We start from the raw sequence: 22,244 nt of genomic DNA, 5'->3' as shown, positions 1-22,244 counted from the left end.
TAATAGCACTGGTAATAGTCAACTGATGAACTGATTATTAAAATAAGCATTACTTGCAGCCTACCATCACACATACAGTATAACCAAGTTCTTGAATCAAATTTTTTTGTTTATTTAGATCTTTACAACGCTCTACATGGTAAATTCACACAAACACTCTATAGTCTATATCCAAGAGCAAAGTGAATAAGGAAACCAGTCTCTCCTTCCACTTCGACGGCCACACTCCCTCAACTTGCCTTACACCATGGTGGAAAAATATAATTGGTGTAGCCTACACAGAATGAGTTTGCATCGATCTCCCTTGCTTGCTCCTGAGCAGCAGACAACAGGTAGGAGGCATGGTAGTCACTAACGTTCATCAACTTTGATGATATTTACCTCTAATTAAGTTTCTTCCCCAGAGAGAGAGCTGGGAGGGAGTGAAAGGAGATAAAAACCTCACTGAGCAGAGTGCTGTGCAGCAATCAATTCTCTCTCCCCTTCCCTCTAGAGCTGAGCCAGGGAGGATGGATGGAAGACAGGTCTCTCATCTGGGAAAACTGGAGAGAAGTAATAAAAGAGCCATAGCTCAACCTCTACCTGAGGAGACAGAGAAGCAATGCCTCCTTCCTTTGTGGTTGTTGTCCTCCAGTGTTTTTCAATGACGCAGTAGCAGCAATTTATTTTCAATTTTATGGAGGCTTCCTCTCCAATAAAGATGTATTTAATGACAGACAATAAATCCTTTTCTCTAAAAAGAATTAGGATTTTATATGCCAATAATTACGCCGCTGTAGGGTTCATGTTGATACCAGTGTGTTTCAGTTAAGATCACACTTTTAGGTTCTAACCAACAGAAGGGTTTACAACAGACCAGCTTGAAACTTGTTTTATTTGGGAGCCAAAGAAAAAGAAAACCAAACATTTTAGCTGTGCTGAACTGTCTGTGTTTATCCTGGATGACAGAATCACATTTCTTGTTTCATTTCAGGGAGCTCAGCTTACCATAGCATGATGTGTAGACTGTTTGACTGTAACACACCCCCAATAGAACCTCAAAAAGTGGATTTTCTCCCTAACACATTTTTTCTCCTGTCATTGTTCATCCTCCCTAGGTGTGTAAAGTATTGAACACCACTAGTATGAACTGCTTCGCTCCCTCCCTGATGGCAGAGTACCATCCAGGTTTGGATACAGTAAAGCATGCGGATGAGTTTGGGTTCATCTTCAACAACGTTGCGGCACTGCTCGTCTACAACAACACCAATCTCCTCTACTACCCAAACCCTTACTTTGAGCCCCTCAGCAACAGTGGTGTCCTGGAGCAAAAACCAGGCTCACCCATCATTCTCAAGGTACTGGAAATACAGATTGGTATGCTTTCAAATCTACAGAACATTTACAGGTTCATCCCCCACAATATACTTATGACAGTGTCCCTGGGCAAGACACCGACTCATCTTCTTGAGGAACTTGAAAGACTTAATTGAGGAATACATTTAATTTTTTGTGTCCTGATTGCCAGCTGTTCCCACTTAATGCTACTGTGAAATATATCGCCTTGTTTCATCTCAGTATGTATTCACATTTGGCCACAGATGTGCCCAAACCAAGGGATCTAAATTACAGTGTAATTAGGGGACATACTGGCTTCGCAGGTTTTAAAATGGTGTGATCTTCATTGAGCTATATGTTTGTGTGTCCGCGTTTTCTCCTAATTTCGCACCCTGCTGTCCATCTCCACATGCCCACAGGGCAGAAACCTGGTTCCCCCAGCATCAGGAGGGGTGAAGCTGAACTACACCGTGCTGATAGGAGAGACTCCCTGCTCTGTAACTGTGTCTGAGAGCCAGCTGCTGTGTGAGCCGCCCAACCTCACCGGACAATACAAAGTCATGGTCAGTATGGGTAATGGTCTGTCTGTGTTTGTGTGATTGTTAGTGTCTATCTTCCAAACTTTCTCTCCCACTCTGTATCCATCTATCCCTGTATTTGTGATTTCTTCCTCATAAGAGTTGACCTCTAAACTCTATTATTCGTGCTCTCATCATTGTTCATTCAGCTGAAGCAAAGAGGTTAAAGGGAGAGCAGCAAGAGTGTGCTGTAACTGTCAAAAGGTTCTGCCAGTATCCACTGCAATTATTTTTAGTTTCCTGCTCGCTTATTGAGTGCAAGCCCCGGACTATTTCCCTCTCAACAGCAGCGTGTAGGTGGCCGCGTGTGTTTGCACTTAGTATCAATTTCAGCAGACAATATTTACCTATGTTTTGGCAGGATTTCTGAAACTTGGCTTATGCATTGCTGTGTGTAGTTATAATGTGATATAGATCTCAAGACCAGTGACTGGATTTTGTTGAAACATTAGGAAATGTCTGTGTTTATTATTTAAGGAATTTCTTAACTGCACTGATTTAAGATCTGTTGTGATTATGTGTGTTTGTGTCTCTCCACAGGTTCAGGTAGGCGGTCTCCACGTCTCTCCGGGTGCCGTCCACATCATGTCTGACAGCCTGCTGACCCTTCCGGCCATTGTCAGCATTGCAGCTGGTGGAGGCCTCCTCCTCATCATTGTCATCCTCGTCCTCATCGCGTACAAGCGAAAGTCACGTGAAAATGACCTCACCCTGAAGCGCTTACAGATGCAAATGGACAACCTGGAGTCACGAGTTGCCCTAGAGTGCAAAGAAGGTTAGTGTTAGAATAATATAGTCTGTGTTTACATCCTGAATGCTGTGGAGTAGAACAGATTGTAGCTTGAGTGTGATTATGAGTCTACTTTGCTTGGAATATCCCATTTACAGACAGTAATTTCAGAGGCTGCTCTATCACTCATGTAGGTGAATGGGGCTGGTGAATGCATTTCACTTGTGCAGACTGTAATCACATAACAGGCAGAAATATGTATTTGTGCATATAGTAGAGTAAGTCAATTACTGATGGTCTGTGTGTGTTAAATAATGCAGTGAAAATGTCTCCAAATCTGGGTCAGTGAGTCATCCTGGTTATATATCACAACACATAGATTAAATCAGTTAGCCCTGAATATGACCCATCTTGTCATGTAGTGAGTCCTTGCAGTTCTTACTGCTTTCTAGTTTGCATGCTGGATACATACTGGCATATCTTCTCATTAGAGTAACCTCAACTTCCTCCCAGCAAGAGACACATTATGCTTATTACATTTTATTTCAGACTTAACTGGAGAGGTAATTCCACATTTATCGTTTTAAGCTCTGTGTGTGTGTGTCTGTGTGTGTGTGTGTGCGCGCGCGCGTGTGTGTGTGTCTTGTGTATAGTTGTGTATGTGTTTGTGTGCGAGAAATCTGGTCAAAACTGAAGAACAAATGCCATTGAGCATTTCATCCCAAGTTGTCAGTGTCACTGCTAGAGTATCGGACACACAGCTGCTTTGAAAGACACTCCTCCCTTGTGTCTCATGGTTAAGAGAGGGCACAGTAGTCTGTCTGACCTCTGACATTCTACCCAGTGGAAGGACCATACATAACGTCAGACTGACCACTCCAAAACTGTAGTTCACCAAGAGCAACACTGAATGAATGCTTTCAAATAAACACTGGTTGGCCCCATGATGTCATCACTGGGGTCATTATAGCCATTCACTGAGATACCAAAAGTGAGATTTATGTTTGAGAGTGTTCAAGGGATTTCATCATCCAGAGAGGAGCTTATTATTTATCCCCTCCAGCCACCCCTGATCGGCTCTCCCAGTGTTATTATGCAGTTAAAAAAAAACATCCTATTGCTGCAAACTTCCAGAATGGTTAAATGACAGACAGATAGACAGACAGGCTGGCAGATAGACAGAGCTGGCAAACAGGGGGAATCAGTCACACACAGGCACCCTTGGGAAAGGAGAAGATTAATGTTTTAACCATTAGCAGTGGCCAGGAGTGTACTGCCCCACAGGGTGGATTTAGATGGGTACCTGGGTTCCTCCTTATGAGTATATACACTCCATGTGTGTCTGTGAGCCCATGTGTTGGTGTGTAAACCCAGGAGTCACAGGAGAGCAGGGGCCAGGAGGTGAGGGCTAAGACTGGTTGGAGATGGCGGAGTTTTGAGGAGGGTTTTAGGGGACTGCTGCTGCTCCTGTGATAGGCTGCAGACAGGGAGCCTCCCCAAGGGCGGCAAAGCAGAGCAACAGAGCTGTGGGCCTGAACAGGAGTCAGTCAGGATGGAGCCAATTAACTAGTGCTCACCTGCAGCCTCACACTGAGATGACACAAACTCTTTGGGGCCTTAGCTACAGCCAATTTACTGGCTGGTAGATAAAAATGAGTGAGAAAGGGAGGTGTGTGTCAAAGAGAGTGAGCTCTGTGTTTTTAAAGGGAGAGATGTGAAATATTGAGTTTCTCTGACACGAAGACTAGATTGGACTTTAACTGTCTACTTCATCATCACTGTAGTAAACACCATGAAGATAAGAAGGATTCACATATTTGGTCCTTGGGAATTAAAGAACGTTTTTATTCTTATGCTGCATGTCTCAAGTATTCCCCTTCAACTTGTCTCTCTTTCTTGTCTTCCTTCTCTCCCAGCCTTTGCTGAGCTGCAGACAGACATCAATGAGCTGACCAGTGACCTGGACAGAGCTGGTATCCCCCATCTGGACTACAGGACATACGCTATGAGGGTCCTCTTCCCCGGGATAGAGGATCATCCTGTCCTCAGAGAGCTGGAGGTAACGAGAGACAGAGAGAGAGCAAGAAAAAGAGAAATTCGAAAGAAGATAACTGAGACATACAAGCATGTGTTAAGAAATGGCAAGAGAAAGTCAAACTGAGGTAAAAAGAGAGATAGAGAGGGAGTGTTGTGTCTGCCCTTATCACTCTCCCTGCAGGGCAACCTCCATAAGCGGTGAAGTGCTTGAGGGGGAAAGGATACCAGTGTGCCACTTATCCTTTCCACCCTCTGGTCTCACGCTCATACACACATTAGCAAATCATGCTGAGCAGCATATACACACACACGTATGTACACCTCACATGCAAGCTCCTACATGGAAAACAGGGTCCCAGCACAGGGCTATTTCATCCACCAGTGGCTGCAGTATGAGGGGTAATGAAGTGTATAGTTCCCAATCCTCAGGCAGGACTGTGGGTTCCTCCATTGGGGGAAAAACTGGCTGGTTAACACTTTTCACTCCTCTTCATGAGGCCAGAGTGGGGCTGGTAAATGAGTTTATTTTATGTGGAACACAGAGAAGGGTCCGGAAGATGACATTATCAGCAATAAAGAGATGCGTCATGATAGAGGTCCACCATTTTATTTGTAGATTGTGTGTGATGCCGGATGGGATTGTTTTACCAGGCCTGGTTAGGTAGAGGGGTGGTGGCTTAAATCAGACTTGCCCTGTGTGGTATAGAAGTCAAAAGCAATATGTGTTCACTTCTAAGTACAGTGTTGTTCAGTAATCTGCATAAGATAGGCTTTTTGTGTGACAGATTTTCTTATCAAAAGGACCCAAATTACATATGCAAAGTTTTGACAAACTATGATGTATACTCACACAAATACAAAGAAAGTACGTTTTGTTACGAGTGATATTATTGATAGGCGAGTTATTTGACATTCAGCTACCTCAGGGTATAGTGCTTTTTTAATAGACCTGGGTCAATAATTGATTAATATCTTCTCAGTTACTCACTATGATTGGGAACTTTTCTCTGCCTGGATTGAAACATCAGTTAGGCTTTTGTTGCCTTTGGAAAAATCTTTGTTTTGTATGAGAGAAGGTCAAGATGAAAGTTGAAGAGCAGAAATCATTTTCCAAACCTCATTACTATTCAAATGATTTCTGGCCATTTATTAGTCAAATAAATGCTGGAAACCTTTTAGCATTAATGCATTAACCTCCATCCCTCTTCTGTCCAGGTGTCTGGGAATGGCCAGCAGAATGTGGAGAAGGCCCTGAAGCTGTTTGGCCAACTCATCAACAACAAAGTGTTCCTGCTCACCTTCATCCGAACACTGGAAATGCAGCGCTCTTTCTCCATGAGGGACCGCGGCAACGTGGCTTCACTTATCATGACAGCCCTGCAGGGGCGACTAGAGTACGCCACCGATGTCCTTAAACACCTGCTGTCAGACCTCATCGACCGCAACCTGGAGAGCAAGAACCACCCCAAACTGCTGCTGCGCAGGTAGCACACTTTAAGATAAACATGACGATAATGTCATGTAGTAACATAATGGCTTGCTTCAGCTGGTGTCATCTGAATTTAAAAGTAATTAATTTAATGTATTGATTAAACTTGTGAATTAGAATTACAGTAAATATCTTAATATCTTTTTATAGCAAACAGTCAACAAAAAAAAACTTGTTGTTAGTAACTAATTGCGTTGACATTAATATTCCTGTTTTGACTTTGAAATGATTAAAAAGAAGAAAGAAAAATTAATTAACATAAAGTATTATAAACAAACAAATTATACACAAATGATATTCAGAGAAGTCCCTTAATCCTCAGTAACACGGTATGCTCTACAAAACTATTGCAGTTGTTTGATTTGATTAATTTCAGTCCAAATCCATTTATATACCCTGAGGATAGTTATACAGATACTGAAAACACTGTCCTCATTTAAAAAACATGTAAAGCCAAGGCTGTAGGATGTTGGTACATATAGACAGATGGACGGGGATTGATTTAGAGCTGTATGTTCTTCCCTCTATTTCTTGTGGGTGGATGCATTCAGATTTTCCCCTGTGTTGCAGTGTAGACACTTCACAGAATAAGGCATGAGTGCTAGAGTACATCTACAGTACAGTATGGTGAGATAAAGGCCATGCACTTTTCTCATCATGAGAAACATCTGAATTCTATGCATAATTATGTATTCTCTCTCGTGCTGTCTCTCCCCTGCCCTCTCTCAATGCCAGTGTCAGTCTCACTTATCCTCCAAGCTCGGCCTTCTTATAAAACATTCACAAGTGGTTCAACTTAACTTTTTTCCCTCTCTGTGTCTCCGGTGAACATTGTTTTCCGAGGGAGTTGGGGTGATGTGCTAAAACTTTAAACACCTGCCAAGTCCTTGCCCAAGTGTCCTCAGTTGCTTTGTTTGCTATGTATGTATAGAAACAGATTAAAGGATTGGCAAACAATACTCAAAAGGTACAGAATGTATAAACCACATTCCTGTGAACAAGCTTTCTGAAAGCCTGGCTGCTCTGGGTATGATTTTGATTAAGTTTACATGACTAATAAGCCAAGACATTGAGAGCAGGCAGCTGCTATACTTTCAAACAGCACCTTCATTCTGATGTTAACGTTCCGTTAATGTCTATTTGAAAAAACGACATTAGTAATAGAGTAAATAACTGCCAGACAGAAAAGACTGCACATATAAGCAAACAGAGAAAGGGTTTGAAAGACAGAGAGTGAAGTGGACTGAAGTGACACAGCATCAAATGGACCTGGATTGAGCTGTTATTTCACATGACAGCAGGGCCCCTTGTCACCTCTAAATTTTCATTATCCTCTCTTATTAGGAACACAGTGGTGCATAATCCTTCGGTCCTGCCGTTGCAGCCTGGAGGGCTAAATGTCCTATAGCTTTTACATTTCACTCCCCATTTTTGTGAAGAATTTAAGGGATTATCGATTTGACATGGCTCTTTGCTGTTGTTGTCTTCCTCATCGCCTATTTAGAGAAAAGCCGACAGTCAAGCCAGCCAGCTGACTCTAGCACACACGTCTATGATGATAGGCAAATTGAGCTCGTCTCTAAGAAGTAATTGTGTTTGTGCAGGACGTAGAATGAGGCTGCTCGGCTGTGCTTTGTTGCTATTTTCCCCTTTCTTTTGTCTTCTGTCAGCTCTCCGCAGTCCGTTATCATATATAATGGGCTAGTGAAATCCATGCTATAAGAACCTACTCTCTTTTCTGCTATCAGTGAATTAGTGGTATGTAAACCGATCCTAGTGGTTTGATGTTAGTGTTAAAATACACTATCCTAATTTACTTATGCAATAAAGCTGTGTTGGCTATATGTAGAGTGTTGTTCTAGATGGATTAATAGTGAGTTTACCAAAATGACATGACTATAGGAGAGATCCAACGTACTGAAGAACCTCAACGTCACCCAACCCACTTCCTATTCTCATTTATATTACAGTGGGGGGAAAGTGCATCCCAAGGCATGTCTGAGTCGTAGCGAAGAGCTTTACTTCTCTCGCCACTCAGCTGTCCTTGAATGCTTTTCTCTAGAGGGGAATATTTCCACAAGCTAGCACACTCAATTTTTTAAAAGAAAACCATAATCACAGACAAAGATACAAATATACTTTAATTTGTCATGGCATTTTAGCATGTTATCCTCATGTTCTCTCACTGGCCTGCAATAGTAATCAAAGTTTAATGTGTACAATGGATCAAAATTATTGTTTATTAAAGGCTCTATAGGCTTCTATATGTCTGTTATTGTCAACAAAAGCCATGAAAAGACCACAAAAAGCAATGCATTAGTTTGTCTCTCAGTATTTTTGAACCTCCCCAGCCTGTATGTGGCCCTCAGCCCCAAACCCATTTATTCTTACTGAAGACGTGAATCTTTTAAAAAAGTCACAAACGTATACTTAATTTTTTTTTTTCACACTTTGGCACTGTTTTTAGCAAGCGTTACTCTAACAGGAATAAATAGGTACTACTTTTAGCCATATATTTGGTGCTCTTGTAAGTATTTACAGCTGCAGGTCAGTGTATGTGGGGGTTGACTAAATCTAAATAGGATGGTGTCAACAATGGCGCAGAAGTATAAGCTATAAGCTTTGTCTACACAGGCAATACAGTACTTGTTACTTCTGTTAGGATGGGATGTCTAGGATTCAGGAGCAGACAAGGAGGCACAGTTAGAAACAGGTACAGGTTTTATTGAACCACAAGGGGGAATGGTGCTTTGAAGTTCTCTGTGGGACTGGTGCTGAGAGCGGGCAGACAGGCGAGGGGCTGGTCCACAAAAACACTCGGAAAAAGATCAAAATGAGAAATTCAAACAGCAGACTAGGCAAAAACTCTAAGGCTGGCCATAGCGTGTGTTACCACATGGGTGAACGGATGATCTGGCAGAGACTGGTTGGTCTCTTGGAAAATGACATCACCATCTGTAGGAGATCCCACAGACTGTTTAATAGGCTGCCTTTATGCTTGCTATGGTGATGTGGAGAAAATTTTATATAGCGATATCCTACAGAGACTGATTGAAAGCCTTGTAAGCTACTATTGTACAGGTTTTTATAGTATGCCTACTTACTTTGCTTTGAAATGTGTTTTATATTTTTTATTTGCTCCCCAGTCCGTTTCACACAGCCAGTCACAGCCGTTAAAATAAATGGGTTTCATTTTTGTATGTGAGGCTGAATATTATGGGCAATTTGGTTGGGATATTGAAATTAATTTTAATATGAACGTAGGCTATTTATTTTAGGTAAGTAGCTATCTTATAGCCTATCACAGAGACCGGCCATATTCCTCCCCACTTTTTGCGATGTGAGCGCAGGTAATGAGGTGAGTTTTCAGTAGCCTAAATGTTGAGATCCAGTCTTTCAACCACTGTTTGAGCACATTGTATGGCATGAATGGAGTTTTTGTTTCATTGCTTTATGAAGTTGATATAGAACAATGTTTGGAACACTTTTGAGTGTGTTAGATGAATTAATCTCATTTTTGAAGTGGTCAGTTCTTAAAAGATAGGCTGTTCAGTGCCCAATACTTTTAATGTGGAAACACCGACAGACAGCCGAGCTGAAAGAATATGGCTAATATTTTCATAGGCGCCATAAGAACACATCAAATCAGCGCATTATTATGAACCAGGTCATTTAGGCATTCAGACTGTCTGCGATTTTCTGTCTCCCTGTGTGTCAGCTGCAGCTGTGTACTTAGACTGTCGTATTTCTGGAGTGTTACAGTTTGCTCTTCGTTTGTAAAATATGAAGCTCTGATTGATGCCAGTAGATTTGTTCATGTCAGCGATTGGTCATCATGAAGGTACAAGCCCCAGGACTGGAGAGGTTGCCAAACCATGACAACTAGGGTCAATTGATTATTGGTTTGGGCTTTTTTTTGTCAGATTTTACTGGTAGGAACATACAAAATATTACCAGACTTGTAATTTAAAAGATGAAAACTAATTAGAACCTCCTGTCATTCTTAAATTGATTGACAGGTATTTTGATGCAAAGACTGACACGAGACAACAACTTTCCCATGTTTATTTGCAGTAAAAGTGGACAGCATCCATTTAAAGCTTTACAGTAAGTAGTGTTCAGAGTATGTGTATGATATAGTGTAAGTGCGTATAAGAGACTGTAGGTACAGCGTGTGCAGAGGAAATCCAAGACAGACCGGCAGTGTGGTACAACGTGGTTGCTCCAGCAAAGCAAGGTGTCCTTAATTATTGAGCCCCATTCTCTGCGGTAAGCTCCAGTGAGAAAATGGAGTACCGTGCCATCACTAGCCACAATACAGAGGGGGGAGGGACGACAAGAGCGAAGATGAGAGTAAAAACTGAGGGGAAAGGTTGAGAATGTGGAAAAAACAGTGGAGGAGTGGGAGTCAACGATGGAATTACTAATAAACATATTAATTCAGCAAATTAAATGGAGGTTCTGAATGCTTTCCACAGAGAAATTTCCACGTTACGTGGGCAGCACACTGAAGATGCTGCATGTAAACTTGTTTTCTGATTAACATTAACACTGCATCTCCGCCTGCCTCTCACCATCTCTATATGCCTTCAACATGCCTTTTTTTCTGTATTCCTCTCACACATACTCTGCCTCTCACATGGGCGGATTATCTCCTGATTTCATATTTGAGTGTTTAATTGCTGATGTACTATCTATACTTTATTGGGAATGATAATATTAGATTAACTTATATCAGTCGCCAGTCACTACACTCTTAGCTTAATATATAGTTCTAACTATAGGTATGGCTGTAATAATTTCCGATTTTTTGATTAAGAAGAATGTGGCTCTCTCACCTAGTTGGCAGGGCTGAAAAGGTAGATGGAATGAAATGGATGTTAAAACAACATCCCTCTTCTTCACTTATGTTAAGTGTCTGATTGCTACATCTGTTGACAGTAGATTTGACTTTGTAGCACCTAATATGCTTATCGTACGTCATACATATGCATTTCACAGTAACACTTAATGAAATTTCCATTCATTTGAAATTCTGTCTCTTTCCTGAAGGAAGATGAATGGGCAGAAGTGGTATATCATAGAATGAAAATGAATGCATGTGAAAAGCCTCATAGCAGATTAAAGAGAATGGAAAACAAAGCATTGCCATGTATTTGAGGATATACTTAAAGGCATAATAATTGCTGAGAAAACAACAAATGTAGCAGGCTCATGTTATTGGCTGAGTATAATCGTGAGCTGGATGTGTTTGCCATAGAGCAGTTTATATATGTTATGCTGTAGTTGCCCTGTGGCACATACTCTTTTTCCTATTATGTTCAACTAAAGTGCAAAAGTGCTAGATACCATTTCACCATTGATCACTCCAGTCCAGTGAAAACAAATTGTAGCATGTACAGTATCTTGTCTTTATGTAGCAGAGATATAATATCCCAAGTCAGTTAAGTTCCTGGTATCACGTTTGAAGGGTGCACTCTTCTCGTTATTCTGAGGTGTGTTTTTTAAAGAAACTCTGGTCTCTTTGGCATTTAAAGATTTGAGATGCCTTCTGCTTTCTTTGTCTTGATAGGGAAAGATTTTAGTTCGCAGACACTTACATTCTCCTAAAAGCTTTTTGAAAGCAATATCTAAGCTTCAACAATGTGTTTGATTTCCTCACTCTCCAGTGCGCTAAGTGGAACTGATGCTGCACCTCATGGTGTTTGGATTCTATTTTGCTACATTAGTGAAATATGTTCTTGCACTCACTTTCTCTCAGTGCTTTACCTCTCCAGTGCTCACCCAAACCTTCCCGAAAGAGTGCTCATGTTTGTTGTTATTTCACAGCAGGGTCATCTCTTTCTGCCTGTCCATTATTACTGAGACTCCTCTAGTGTTTGATGACCCCCCACTAGAACATTCCAGCCAGCCACTTCTTTTTCACATTAAACTCTATTCTCTCCACCTTCTTCTTAAGTTTTGCCACAGCCACTCACTTCTTTCTCTTCTTTATAATGTTCTTTTAATGGAATCACAGAACATTGCTTCTATCACCTTGAGACTTTTCAATCTTGTATTATTTTTCTCCTCAGCATTTTTGTAATGAGATTTCCGCCCATGCAGAGCAATGGAGTACAGCGTTATTAAGAGAGCGAGTATTGTGTTTGGCATTAGTTTCATTGAAATACATTCCACTAACTACTAATATAGCATCCCCCACCTCCCACCCTAGCTGCCATTAGGAGACCAGAGATGGGGGAATGAGTAGCTCCTCTTATACACTATGTGGGATAATGAAATCCTGATGTTCATTATTGAAACTCAATTAAGAGAAAGAAGGAAGTGGAGGCAGATGAGGAGGAGGACAAGAAGAAAAGGAAAAGGATGAGAACAAAGTGCATCTCCCCCCGACATTCAAAGGGAGAGATATTAAGGCAGCCCCCACAAAAAAAGGCTTTATTTGACTTACTTCTTGCTGAGCTTATTAAAATGCTTAATAGGTTCCATTAACTTCTAACACACTCAAGTCTCATGAAATCTGGGAGAGGCCCATGATAAGCATGGGGGTGGCAAAGAGGCGCATTCTCATTGTGGAACGAGGGCAATTACAGAGGGATTTAGGGTGTTGTCCAAAAAATCCACAATATATTTAGGTTTATTCAGCGTGAAAATACAGCCTCAAGCACTCCCAGTGGCTCCTTATTATATTTTCGAGTGAAGACTTTTTGTTGTGCTGCATTGCAAGGTTGAGCTTGTGAATACTGTATCTTTCTTTATGTATGTACACCCTCAACTGTGTGTTTGTATATGTCAAAATGACAAAGAGGGGAGAGTTAGAGGCCTTGTGTGTGTGTGTGTGTGTGTGTGTGTGTGTGTGTGTGTGTGTGTGCCACCAAAGAGAACGCAGTTGCACACATGCGTGCGCTTCTTCAGCTTTCAGCTTTTCAGCAATGTTTACTCTCTTATCCTGTAGCTCAAACTGGGTGAACTAATCTACATCTCTCTCACCCCCTGCTGGCACATCACACTTCAAAAAGGCTGTCACCCAGCTCTACATCCTCTCAACGAGCTGCCAATAGACTGGCCAGCAGTCTCGTTCACAGAGGAATAGCCTCCAGGCGTGGGAGACAACATCACAGCTCAGCCCAAAATCGTTCAAAACAGAATATAACCTCTGCTCCACTGTCCTGCAACTGTAGGAACATTTTGTATTTACATGTGAAAGCGAGAGAAGTCTCACTCTATCTCAATTTAATAAGACATAGAGAAAGACTGACAGTGACTGTCTCAATGACTAAAATGTAGCCGTTGTAACCTCCGCTGGCTCAGACAATCTCTCTGGGACTTCTGCTTCAGTCCCAGACTCTTGCTTATAGCCCTCAAACACTACTTAACACAATTATCTCCATAATAGTCATAATCTCCCTTTTAGGTCCATTCAGAGCCTGAATAGGTATAATCATCCCTGGCACTATTTGCCTCTGAGGAGACGGAAGCCTTCTAGCTTGTCTTTAATACCTGGCTGCTTCGATTCTTGCTAATCCCCAGTTCAGCACAGTGCACTGTAAGGCCCCGCCATCATATACACCAGAGTAATCACAGTAATTTCCTGCTACATTAAGAGGGTCATTTCTTTTCTCAATACGTCGCCATTTCAATTGGCAACGCTTGTGTACAAGCTGACACAGAGTGATCATTCGCAGCCAGGTGACAATCACAAGCTGTCACACTCTTGCAAACAGCAGCAGAGTCTATGGGGCACTTTACCATGGCATCTTAACTTGTGATTAGTGTGTGTAGAGCTAGCGAGAGTAATGACAGTGATGGTAATGGTGTGAACCAAAAGCTGGCTGGTAAAAAAATCCATTTCCAACCCAAAGCAGTTTGGTGCTGGTGTTTTTCAGGCAGCAGTTTTAATTCTGTCTGCATGAAGGCTCATGCAGTAGTCAAACGGCAAGGCAAAAGACCAACGCAGAAGCGTTTTTACAAGATTAGGTGGAAGCAGGTTGTTGCTATTCAACTCAGGTGCTTGTCCACATGAGCTGCACAAAACTAACCCTTTCATCTAGGCTTCATGCTCGTTAACCATTCCCATCTGGCTGTTTGGTATTCTGTCTTCTTTTTAAGTCTAACTTGTGTTTCTCTAGTGTTCCATGATGCTGCTAATGAGGCAGAGGGGGGATGTTTGTCTGGCATTCAGAGAAAGATATGATCAGGAATCATAAAAAAGGTATACGCAGTCCTCTTCTGTGCTCTGTGGTATAAATAGGTGAGAGGTCATTGCACATTTGTGTGTTTTCATGCCCAATCAAGCCCAGCAGCAAGCTGTACCTCCATTTGTGATTGACTGGGAAGGCAGAAGAGGTAGGGGAGAAAGAAGAGAGGAAATGAGAGGAGAGGAGATCGCTTATATGTGTGTGTGTGTGTGTGTGTGTGTGTGTGTGCCACCAAAGAGAACGCAGTTGCACACATGCGTGCGCTTCTTCAGCTTTCAGCTTTTCAGCAATGTTTACTCTCTTATCCTGTAGCTCAAAGAAGAGAGGAAATGAGAGGAGAGGAGATCGCTTTGGCTGTGATCAGGCGTTACCTGGCTGTGACAGCACTCGTCTCTCTCAACAGCTGAGGCTTGTCACAGCTGCTGATGTCCCGCTGTGTTCAACCTCACATGAACACACACACACGCTCACACTCACATCCATGCATACTCAATCACACACTCTTTTTAACATGTGCACACACACAAACCATGCACACTCAGATGCCCTCTCTGTGCTCTGCTCCATCCTGCTCACTCACTGTGACCACAATGTTGCAGGCAGTACATAAGCAAAACCAACAGCAGGATGCACCCACCCAGGATGTCAAGATAACCTCCCAGAAGTCTTGCACATAACCTTCTAAATTGTGGAATTCTTGCTTTATCTGAAAGTTTTGAAATATAATAGCTATAGAAAAACATAACAAGAAAAACACAAAAGTAGTCAAATATAATATAACACAAAAGTAGTCAATATAAATATAATAATATAGTTTTTCCTGTTTTTAATGTAATTTCAGAACAGAGTCAGTTGCTGAGAAGATGCTTACAAATTGGTTCGCCTTCCTCCTTCACAAATTCCTTAAGGTTAGTAAACCAAGCAACACATGCCGTGTGTTTGTGTTTATGTGTTTACATGTAGAAATAAAAATCTATTTTGTGTATCTTATTAAGTTTCTTAATAAAAAGCATGATTGCAGGTTATCAGATATTTACAGTATGTGGACTTTTAGGTGTTTTCAGTCTTTGAATTTTCATGTTTATCCTATGATGTTCTCTCATGTATGAATCTGTGTGTATGTGTTCACAGGAGTGTGCTGGGGAGCCTCTGTTCATGCTGTACTGCGCCATCAAGCAGCAGATGGAAAAGGGGCCCATCGACGCCATCACTGGAGAGGCCCGCTACTCCCTGAGTGAAGACAAGCTCATCCGCCAGCAGATCGAGTACAAAACCCTGGTACGTCACACTCCACGTGGCACACATGAAGTTGGCACAAAGGCTCACAGACATACACAAACACACTAGTAGAACCATATCACACTTACTGTACAATACAGGCAGCTCCTGACTAAAAAATTGCTTGTTTTTAGTTAAAATTCTGCCACATTCAGATACACACACATACACAAAAGGACCAGAGAAAATAATAACATGCACGCATTGTTAACTTTACTTTTTGTCTTTAGTTCACCGCAAGCCATTTTTATAGCTGTTTCTGCTATGTTGGTTTTCTTATTAACTAATGACCCCACAGGCTCCAGTGTTGGGCCAACATCAGGGTAGGTGGCTTTGGAGATTGGAAGATACCAAACAGCCCCCTCTGCACACACACACACACACATACGCACAGGTACACACAGAAAAACGCACTCACACAGCCAGCATGTGACATGACAATGCTCTGATTGCTCTGACTGGGAATTTGGCTCATTACGTGCTAATACCCCAGCAGAGCTGGAAATTGGTGTCCCACCGAAGGTGTGAAATTAGATTTTGGGTTGCCAGCAAGAGCGGAAATGGTTTCTCAAAGCTCCTGCCATGCTCCAAGGAGACTCTAATGAGGGCGAAGCCTCAAGCTGGACCCAAGTCCGAGCAGTAACAGGACACCTCTTCCTCCTCTCCCTCATTTCCTTCTGTGATTTTCCTGTCTTATTCTCGCTCCTGTTCTCCCCTTCTGTAAAATCCAGCTCTTGAACTGTGTGAACCCAGACAATGAAAACAGTCCAGAGATTCCAGTAAAGGTGCTGAACTGTGACACCATCACCCAAGTGAAGGAGAAGATACTAGACGCTGTTTACAAGAACATGCCCTACTCTCAGCGGCCACGTGCTGTCGACATGGACCTCGGTATGGCACTAACACACACACACACAAACAAACACACACACACACAATCCAGACACTCACGGACGCCGTTGGCAGGTGTAAAGTCCTTCACACCCACAGATTAATGTATCTTTGAAAGAAAACCTAGCCATGTGTACAGATTATCAGTGCATCAGTGTGATAAAAGCTGTGTTCTAGCAGCCCAGCCAGCCAGCCAGCGTCAGTGCGCTGCTGCCAGGCCTTCTCTCAAACTGACTGACAGTGTGTGTTGCATCCCTCCGTCTGGCTGCTTTCGCTGCCTGATAGTGCCAGTAAGACACAGTAGATCAAGATAGAGTGTGTGCATGTTTTTATGTGTGTGTTTGTGTGTGTCTGCATGTGTGTGTGCTTTTGCCTCTGTGACGTGGCTGTCTGGCTGACCCAGGTAAGAGCTGACAGACGGGCCTACCAGCCTCACGCTGGGCTCCACTCCCACGCAGTCTGCCACTTCCATTCTGTCTGTACCTTGTGTCCCTTTTCTTTTCCCTGTCCCTCTCACTTTTCATGGGTGGAGAGAACACCCTTTCGCTGATGCCTTGCAAATAAATGAGCCTGTGCAGCTGTGCATGTCTGTACGCTACTTTTGTATTTTTTTGTATCTTGTTATGTTGTTTTTCTGTAGAGCGTAAGTTAGACAGTTTTAGGAGGATGTTGTGCCAGGCAGGGATATCATGTTGTCACCTGGCAGAGGCACAAAGTAATAAAACCCAGTCAACAGTGGAGAAAATCAATGATCACTCCCAGCACGAGAGCGACAATGGCTGTCCACTTCCCTGTCAACACCCTTATTATCATTTCATTACCCCGAAACGAGGCATTAGCACTGCCCTTCACCAACACTGCTTATAGCCTCTATCTGTTTCCCCCTGCTTCCTATTGTTTTCTTTTGAAAGGAGGTGATTTTCTCATAGTTAGCTTTTTCATCCTTTCATGTCTGCTCTACACTTCTCTTCTTTCTGACCCTGACGGGCCAACTGCTGCGTATGCTAATAGCATGCCATTTCCACGACACAAGTACCAATTAAAGCATGCAGCCTGCCTGTATATACATCTTGAAATTGTTCGTGTGTAATATTTAATTAAGATGCATGTCAATCCAAGTCGGGAAGAGGAGTACACATGCCGAGAGCCATACAAGAATGCTGGCTGCTGATATCTACTCATTTGGGTAATGTGTGAAGAGAGCTCTCTTTGGGAGTCATACAGGTTTACATTCCACTGACTAAAAGGCAAACGAGGTTTGGAAAATAAGTGTTTTAGTTTTTGTCCTAAGAAAGCTGTGGTTATTTTAGTACAGTTTCCAATCGTCCTGCAAGGTAACTGGTTCTGAAGGCATTGCATAAAGCACACATCTTTAGTCACATGTTAATTCAAAATAAATGGGCTTCACAGGGTGGTTTTTTATAAATATATATATTAAACACCAAACCTCTCCACTGAAACCAAGGCAAAAGACATTATTTGTGGTTCACTACAATGATAAGTTTTCATAGGCAGTTGTGTCTAATTAAGTCCGTGTGTTTGTGTTCTCAGAGTGGCGCCAGGGGCGAATGGCTCGTGTGGTGTTGCAGGATGAAGACATCACCACCAAGATAGAAAATGATTGGAAGAGACTCAATACTCTCATGCACTACCAGGTAAATATACTGTCTTTAGTGTAATGTTTTCCTTAATTACCTCTCAAATTACACTTTTCTTATCAAGAAAATGCTCATTTCAGTTCAATTTCTGCTGTGGCTTTTATTATGGAAATTATACCACATACCTTGCCAAAGTTTGATATTTCCTGCTCTTGACTTTTAGGCAGCCAATTTTTAGCTCCTTATTTGCATCTCCTCATGTCCCTGCCTGGTGTAATCCAAGTGACAGAATAGAGGACAATTACTGTACAGGTGGCAGAAGAGATGAACCCTCAGCTTCTCTCTCCTCCCTGGAGAGATGAAGCGGCTCCAGTCAAGAGGACAGCATCTCTTTCTCTCTCCCTTTGCCCCGCTGACTTCTGTGCCGGCAACAATTAGTCCCGCTGTGATTGCCTGACTCAAGTCATTTCACATGTTGAACCTCGTTTCACACTCCACCATTTTAGGGTCCTGCATGTTTACCTGTTGCCCCCCATTTGACAAAAGTAGAGAGGTAAATAGGAGGAAAACTGAGAACATGATGAGTTCTGCACTTATCAGGATAATGTATGCCTGTTGAAGTTGTAAATGAGAAAAAGGAGACCAAGAGTTAGTGAGAGAAAGCCAGAGAGAAATAATAAAGAGAAATAAAAGGAATAAAGAAGAAACAGGCAAGGCAGAATGAGAATGCAGCCATCTCCGCAGGTCGTGAATCTTTTCCAGCACATGCTTAGCCAGCTCTCATTATTCAGCCAAGGGAGACCATCTGCTTAAAGACTGCATAAGGCTCGATTCTGGGCTACCTGGTCAAGAGCAGAGGCTCGGGCTGAGATGCAGCTGTGGCTGGGGCTTGAGATCAGGACCATGGGGGCAAGAGATGTTGCTCAATCTAGGAGCAGAATATGTGGACTTGGTCTGGCAAGGCTCAAGCCCTCACACTGGGGCGTCAATCTGAACTCCTCCTCAAGCAGAATAATTTAACAGATGTAGGAGTCATTAGAAGAAGGGCATCATCATAGTGTCCTTCACACGGGGCTTGGCACTATGCAGCTTCTTTCCCCTATGTCTTCCCCCCGTTGTCACCTACACTTTCTTTTTCAAATTTTATCTTTACTCTTTTTTTTTTACCCATTTCCCATCTTTTTTCCTTCTTGCCCATTGACAGGCCTTCATTTCCTCCTTTCTCCCTTTCTTCGTCTCAGTACCTCTTCTTCCCGTGTCTCTGCAGTGCTTTAATCCTTGATGAAGCAGTGCAGTATGTTTGCTTCCACGCCATAATGGGCTCCACTGTTGTTTTTTGCCATTCTTTGCGTCACAGTCTGTCTACCATCGTTAGCCAAGGGAGATGTTACGGGGCATGCAGTAACACGCGTGTGGCCACTACACTAATTCGCTGTCTCAATAGCAGATCTAAGGACCGCTATTGATCATGAATCTAAGGGTCCCTGCGCAGAACGTAAGGACCAACACAACTTCAGAGGAGATGCCAGCGGGCTGCAGGACAATGTAGGGAAGAGAAAGGAAAAGAAAGAGAGGGAGAAAGAGAAGGAGTATAAAAGAATAGGGCAGTTGGTGGTGGGAGAGATGAGAGTAGGATGGAACAACATAGTCACTTGTGCATCGTTACTGTTTTGATGAGCTGGCAATGGCCCCTGTGTGTGAGCTTGTGTGTGTTTCCGTCACACATTATGCCATTGCATTGGCAGCTGCAACAGCACATCTGGCTACCTATCACAGCAGGGGAGCACAGCTCATTAGGCCCCAGAGTGAGGGGAAAGCTTGAAGAAAAAAATGGGAAGAGGTAACGAGGAAATTTTGGAAAGGGGTCTGCAATATGCAGAGCAAGACTGAGGATCACCTTGAGTCTTTGCTAATTCCTCCATAGCAGAGACACAACGAGCAGACAGAGCCTGCATTAAAATTTATAGGACTCACAGCATCCCAAGAAAGCCCATTGGCTATTTACTCTGCCACATGGGAAATAATGGTTTACATAACCTGGATATGGAAATGCGCACCTTCCCAGCTCCCTGCTACACCAAAATTAAAAACATAAATGCACACATTTAAAATGAGTTCAGAATCTTTATTCAACACCTCAGCAGTCACAGTCAGGGGACTAAATTCCGATCCTCCCATCTGACTCTCTATTTTGTTTTTACACTGTTTCTTGCATAGATAAAGATAAAAGAAGATAGGCATATTCAAATATGCACATAATGCATGTGTACACACATGCAGCCCATACCCACATTTCACTCGCTTACACACAGACAAATGAGCCAAAGAGTTTTTGGCTGATTGCTGGTTTGGATCTTTTTGTTGTGTTGTCTTTGCCCGTTTCATCACACCTTCTTTCTTTTCCACCTCCCTTGTCTCTGTCATTTTGAGACATGGGAGTGTTAACCTTGCTGCCCCTGGATAGTATATAGGCAGTAAGCAGGGATCCAAAGGAGTTCCTCAGCCACATGAATCAGACTTCTTACAGACTGGAGTCACTTTGGAGAGAGGGCAGCATTAACAATTCTCATAAACAGGACATTAGCATGAACTGAAGTTGTCAGACTGATGACAACTTAGGTTATTTATGATGATTTAAATTGCAAACAGACCCACGCCGTATTCACCGGGGCACTGTGTGAGTCATTACATTGATGATGTTTGACATAGTGTTGATTTATGACAGGTGGACTGTGGCTTTTCCAGCATATTAATATTTGTTTGTCGAGACACATGGGCAGTGTGTGTTTTGTCTGTAATATTATTGCTAATGTGCAGATAAGTGACAGTAAAGGGCGGACTGCTCCCTTTTTCACTTAGAGTGAGCCTGAGTAAAATCAAAAAGTCAAGTCAGTTTGGAAACTTCTATGCCCTGCTGCCTGGTGACCTCTGTCTGTCCTCTTCTCTGCGGTAAAGATCCTGTTACCCACCTTGCAGACATCACTTGGGGCATTTTGGGCTATTTTCGACAGCCCCAGACACAACGGATACTACTACATTGCTATCTGTTCATTAATCTAATAGTGAGGCTTTCTTGGCTCACTCATCGAGCTGCTTGCTGAAACCTGCTAAACCTGAATACAAATCTTGGACAGGTGGGAATAAGAAGGTTTTTAGCAGTCTGTCTGAGTAAATATCTTTAACAAATAGTGACATATTTCAGAAATATTTGATTGATCCTGTGCTGCTTATGCACCCTGAGTCATATATCCAATAACAACCATAGTATTTGTAAAAAGTCTCACTCTGATTCTTCAGTGATTAGAAAGACCGTCTTTAACTCTTCAGAAGAATCCTTCCTTGTGACATCCAAGAGAGTCAGGTTCACACATAATGGCCCATCTAACATTGCACATATGCACAGGTTGTGTGTTTCTGCTGAGCAGAGTCAACAGGTTTGATATGCATCATGATCTTAGGGCATGAGTCCAAGAGGGATGGGACACCAAGGGGAAAAAGGCATGGACTGGAGCTATGGGTTGTGTGGGGAGGGCTGAGAAAAGAAAGATAGAGGCTGACCACACTCTGCTGTCTGGTCGGCTCTGCGCTGTCTAATGGAAGGTCTTATCACAGGCAGGGCCCACAGCCCTTATCACACCTGCCTACTATCAGCCCCACACTGGATTATCCCTGAAGGGCAAATCTGCACGCCTTCAATCATTTACTCTATCACAAGGACCCATCTCTGCTGTAGCTTCTCTGTCAGCCATAAAAAGCAGAGAGAAAGAGAGAGAGATAGGGGAGGCATAAAGAGAAGGGGGGGAAGAGAAGCTATTTCATGCTGCCCAGAGAAATTGTATCACAGGAAACTTCACGAAAGTCCACACTATTGGTGTATAAGAATTGGTCCATGCATCATCAGCCAGGAGGAGGCTATAGGATGGAGAGACCATAGAAAATAGGTTTGGGAAAGCCGAGACAAATGAGAAGGAGGTGAAGTGAGAGAGAAAAGGGTCAAAGATGCCTGTCATGGGAGTAGGGTGGTGGTTAGGAAGGCCATTTTTCATTTCCCTCCAAGAGGCCGGGGCGCCAGAGCTGTGCCTTAAAGAGGATTCCTCCAGATTTCATTCCTAGTTTCAAGTGTCTCTC

The 22,244-nt window shown here is 42.7% G+C and overlaps 1 protein-coding gene across 3 annotated transcripts in view; it reads left to right on the top strand.

Annotated features, from left to right (window-relative positions):
- plxna2 (plexin A2) overlaps positions 1 to 22,244 on the top strand; it is a 192,599-nt gene that overhangs the window by 157,991 nt on the left and 12,364 nt on the right. For all 3 annotated transcript variants that reach the window (XM_046055976.1, XM_046055978.1, XM_046055977.1), the window contains 9 exons: positions 1,098 to 1,337; positions 1,737 to 1,880; positions 2,436 to 2,670; positions 4,542 to 4,684; positions 5,878 to 6,146; positions 15,191 to 15,257; positions 15,481 to 15,627; positions 16,359 to 16,518; positions 18,070 to 18,173. In XM_046055976.1, coding sequence (XP_045911932.1) covers positions 1,098 to 1,337; positions 1,737 to 1,880; positions 2,436 to 2,670; positions 4,542 to 4,684; positions 5,878 to 6,146; positions 15,191 to 15,257; positions 15,481 to 15,627; positions 16,359 to 16,518; positions 18,070 to 18,173 — 1,509 coding nt within the window. The remainder of the gene's footprint in view (positions 1 to 1,097; positions 1,338 to 1,736; positions 1,881 to 2,435; positions 2,671 to 4,541; positions 4,685 to 5,877; positions 6,147 to 15,190; positions 15,258 to 15,480; positions 15,628 to 16,358; positions 16,519 to 18,069; positions 18,174 to 22,244) is intronic.

The sequence above is a fragment of the Micropterus dolomieu genome, linkage group LG08 (genome assembly GCF_021292245.1).
Source record: "Micropterus dolomieu isolate WLL.071019.BEF.003 ecotype Adirondacks linkage group LG08, ASM2129224v1, whole genome shotgun sequence".
Lineage (NCBI taxonomy): Eukaryota > Metazoa > Chordata > Actinopteri > Centrarchiformes > Centrarchidae > Micropterus > Micropterus dolomieu.
The sequence above is the reverse complement of the archived record's forward strand: the minus strand, read 5'-3'. Positions and strand labels throughout refer to the sequence as shown.